The following is a 4,400-nucleotide window of genomic DNA, read 5'->3' as shown; positions in this document are numbered from 1 at the left end:
AATATATCAAAAGTCCATCGAGGATAACAACTATAAATGGTTTTTCAAATAACTTTATATTATTTTTACCCTTATTTCAGAAGGCAGGGAAATAAATTTTTAGAAAGATTTTTGCTCAAAATATTTGAAATTTTACTTGCTTGGGCCCTTAATAGGGTAAGTTTAGATATAATGGATAAGTTACATTGTCAAAAAATTCAATCCTGATCTCAATAAGATATCTTGACCTAGTTCATGTCCAAGGGTGTATATAAACAAATTCACTTCTTTGCTGTACCTCTCAGATACTGAAAAATAAACTCAATTCAAAATTTTTTTAAAAATCCTCGGCAAATAGACCTCTCAGACATTTTGGACACATTCTACATCACTCTTTGCTACCGGTTATAATTAGTTGTCATTTAAGCAGAAAGTGAAACAGTGTCTGTACCTGAATTACACTGGCCAGCCAGAATATGAATTTTGAGGTAATTTGATGAAAACATTTTTGAAAGTCTAAACCCGCTTCTTAAACTGTATTTATTTAATGAACTCATTTAGCATCCCAGTGCCAAGAATTTCCAGATCCCCGCCGAGTTGACTTTGCACTCTCATATTTTTTCATTATAGAGGTATCGTCTTGTCAGTGATGGTTTTTGTTGATCCACAGGGGAGCAGAGAACGGGTGTGTCAGGAGAACGGACAGTGGACTGGAGGGGTGGCGACATGCAAAAGTAAGTCAAATGACTCTCGGTCCCAAAACGATACTAAGGACATGGAATAATAGTGTGGCCACATTTTCCTTGCAAGTTGTTTCCAATTTTGACTCCATGAGCTGCATGAAAACCTTTTATGGGCTTTTGCTCACGGGCACCAAAACAATAAAAGAGTGAAAAACTGGGGTAGAGATTAATGATTAGATTGGAACAGAACACAAGATTGCTGACTCTGGAATGGCAAACGTTTTGTTTCGAAACTAATTATTGAGATTACTTGCCTTCTTTCTGTAGGTTTCCCCTGAAATAATGATAATTTAGAAGACTTAGAGCTGTTTCCTTGGTAACAGCAGTGGGTAAAACTGACATCTTCTTAACATTGACACATCTGTCCAACAAATAAATATTCACATTTTTGCTGGAATTTTGCATTAATTCATTGTATGAGGACAGGCCAAGTTTATTTAGCAAGATGTGGGTGAATTCAAGTGACTCAGTTCTTAGGATATGGCTCATATGATTCCTCTGCCAAAAAGCAATGTATTTAAATGCAATAGTTACAAACCAGTCAAATGGCAAGTTTAAAAATTTTTTTTCTCTTAATAATTCTGGAGGAGTTATCAAATTTTCAAACCAGAAGAGACTTCTCGAATAATCTAGTCTACCCGCTTCGGTTAACCAATGAGAAAGAATGAACTAGGAGAAGGGACGTGACCTGCCCAGTATCAGAAATGAAGTTAGTGGCAAGCTAACACTAGGACTTGGGTTACCTGAGTTTTGTTCACTTTGTTTTGAATGTAGATTAATGAGCTGATTTTGTATGCAATAGGAATCCTAAGTCTTTTAAACAATATTATATGGCTAATGTTCAATGGAGAGTCTGACTTTGTACCTCTAAAAGGGAACTCTGTGTGTGTGCATACAGAAAGACATACATAAACACTGAGTAACATCTCAATATTCACATCAATGGGTTTTCCAGATAATAGCATTTTTTTTGTTTCAGTCATTCATGATCGAACAGTGCATGATCAAAAGTGAATGTATGTACGGAGGAGGGAAGAGGGGAATGAAAAGGAAACGTGTCTGAAATAGGAAACTGCTATGGTGGGGGCTTCCCTGGTGGCTCAGAGGGTAAAGCGTCTGCCTGCAATGTAAGAGACCTGGGTTCGATCCCTGGGTTGAGAAGATTCCCTGGAGAAGGAAATCGCAACCTACTCAGTACTCTTGCCTAGAAAATCCCATGGACAGGGAAGCCTGGTAGGCTACAGTCCATGGGGTCACAAAGAGTCTGACATGACTGAGCTATTTCAGTTTCTTTCTTTCTGGGGTTGGTGAGGGGATTGTTTCCAATTTGTAGCAGGTTTAATTCAAACTACAATGATAATGGTTTGTATAGTTTTCATGTCTGGAATGCAAGATAGTAATAGAACACTCTATGTGAATCCTGTTATTCTCTGTGGCTTTTTCTTTCTAAATTATCAAATAAGTGATATAAATTCCTTATATAAAGACAAGGATTGGGAGAATCATTTAAGATGAGGCTTTGCTTTTTCTTCTTAGAGATCATGTGTGAAGCTCCACTTGAGTTTCTGAATGGGAAAGCTGAAGTTGAAAACAGTACTGCTGGGCTCAGCGTGATATATTCCTGCAACAGAGGCTACAGCCTTGAAGGGGCGCCTGAGGCTTCCTGCACAGAAAATGGGACTTGGAGCCACCCTGTTCCTCTCTGCAAACGTGTGTGTTGACCATAGAAGGGGTTTAAATCAGATTCAGTTTCCCCGGATGTCTAAAATGTAGTAGAAACTCCATTGATAAGTGAGATTGGCCCAGAGAAAGAAATCTGTGCATATCCAAGCCGAATACTATGGGATGTTTTAAAAATCAACTGTATTATATAAAATAGCCTGTCTGAGAATCAGCTTTCATAAGATTCCTTGGATGAGTACAAGTCCAAAAACACTGACAGAAAATGCAACTTAATTAAAAAAAATTTGACATAAATGTATAATGAATTGCATGTGATAGGAGTGATAAAAGAAAATATATTTAATGTTCAATATTAATATAAAATAAACATAAATATAGTGTATGAAGATAATTAGCTATAGCCACTGGAATGAAAACAATATTCCCAAGCAAGGTATAAATTGAGAAAACTCTAGCTATTGTTTAAAGTATTACAACACATTAATCAAACCTTTGGAATTCAGCTGACACCCTTCTTACGAACAGACTTCGTTTGTGCCCATTGAAAATTAGAAAAACTGAAATTGCGTGAAATTGGTGTTGTATGTGCATCACAGTCTTACACTAAAAGCACACTTCCTGTTTTTCCTTCAGACCCGAAGAAAAATGAGTCCATTTTTACCAAAAAGCCTGGGAAACTCTATAATTTCAGCTCTGATGCTCTGATAGAGTAGTGTGGGTCTAAAGTTATATTCAGCTCTCTGAGAAATGTTTGCCTTTTCTCTGGCTCATCCTTCTGAAGGATGTTCAGTAAAAGAAAGTACAGGGACAGTAGGAAGCATTCATCCCATGTTCTTAATAGTCTTCAAACATGAAGGGGATGTTTGATATACTCCTTGGTTTCTAGCACAGCTTTGGTTTCACTGGTGAAGGGCTGCAGTTGTGAACAAGCCTTTAATTTTCCATCTTAGAATTTTAGGACCACGCGTTAGTGGTTGAATAGCTTGATGTTTTCAGATCTTACCTGTTTTATCCTGACAAATAATTCCATGGGGATGCAAACTAAGTCTATTTAATGTTTGAAGTTCTATATATTTGAAGTATCATCACTGGGAACTCAACTCTGGCAGAGTTCATACTCTGCCTTCAAAGAAACAAACTAAAAAAGGAGAGAAAATACCAGTAAGCATTTTCTTTTCTTTTTAACAGCAAATCCATGCCCTGTCCCATTTGTGATCCCTGAGAATGCTGTGCTTTCTGAAAAGGAGTTCTATGTCGATCAAAACGTGTCTATCAAGTGTAGGGAAGGCTTCCTGCTCCGGGGCCAGAGCACCATCACATGCAACCCCGACGAGACGTGGACACAGACAAGTGCCAAATGTGAAAGTAAGTGGACATGTGCGAGCCAGTGAATTTACTTAGTGGGGATGAAATTTTCTCATCTTCCCGAGATTATTTTCAATCACGTAACTTACATGTAAATATTTAGATCTCTGTCTTATCATGGTCATCAACTTCTGTGTTGCTATTTAAAAATTTTTTTTCTTATTTAATTTGAAATCCAAACATAAAGAGACACTTACCAGAACTAGGCTAAAATCTGCCTGACCAGGATTCACTTGAATAGATTTTCAAATCACACTTTTCTAGGAATGGGCAGGATGTTAAATCTAAAATACGTATTTTTCTCCGCATTGTTGAGTCTCTAAACTATCCATTAATGGGCTTTGGAATAGAAAATGTATTTCACAGTAGTTCTCCAACTTGAGTGGATAGCAGAACCACCTAGCACGCATGGTACAAACAGGGCCCACCTTAGAGGATCTGACTCTGGGGTGAGGCCTGAGAATTTGCATTTTTAACAGTTTTCCAGATGTTGCTGATGGCAATACTGCTGGTCCTGAAAACACAACTGGAGAACCTGTGGGCTGGCACCGGGCTGATACATAGCAGTCTGGCAGCTTCTCTTGCAGCCTTGTGACAACTCTTGACATGTCTTTGTGGGGTTTTTTTTTT

At 37.9% G+C, this 4,400-nt stretch overlaps 1 protein-coding gene across 1 annotated transcript in view; it reads left to right on the top strand.

Moving 5' to 3' along the window:
- SVEP1 (sushi, von Willebrand factor type A, EGF and pentraxin domain containing 1) overlaps positions 1–4,400 on the top strand; it is a gene marked incomplete at its 5' end in the record, with an annotated part of 208,166 nt that overhangs the window by 184,187 nt on the left and 19,579 nt on the right. Inside the window, 3 exons of the mRNA XM_010843623.1 lie at positions 650–713; positions 2,259–2,432; positions 3,594–3,770. Coding sequence (XP_010841925.1) covers positions 650–713; positions 2,259–2,432; positions 3,594–3,770 — 415 coding nt within the window. The remainder of the gene's footprint in view (positions 1–649; positions 714–2,258; positions 2,433–3,593; positions 3,771–4,400) is intronic.

This window comes from Bison bison, unplaced genomic scaffold, assembly GCF_000754665.1.
Source record: "Bison bison bison isolate TAMUID 2011002044 unplaced genomic scaffold, Bison_UMD1.0 scf7180017864183, whole genome shotgun sequence".
In the NCBI taxonomy this organism is placed as follows: domain Eukaryota; kingdom Metazoa; phylum Chordata; class Mammalia; order Artiodactyla; family Bovidae; genus Bison; species Bison bison.
The sequence above is the reverse complement of the archived record's forward strand: the minus strand, read 5'-3'. Positions and strand labels throughout refer to the sequence as shown.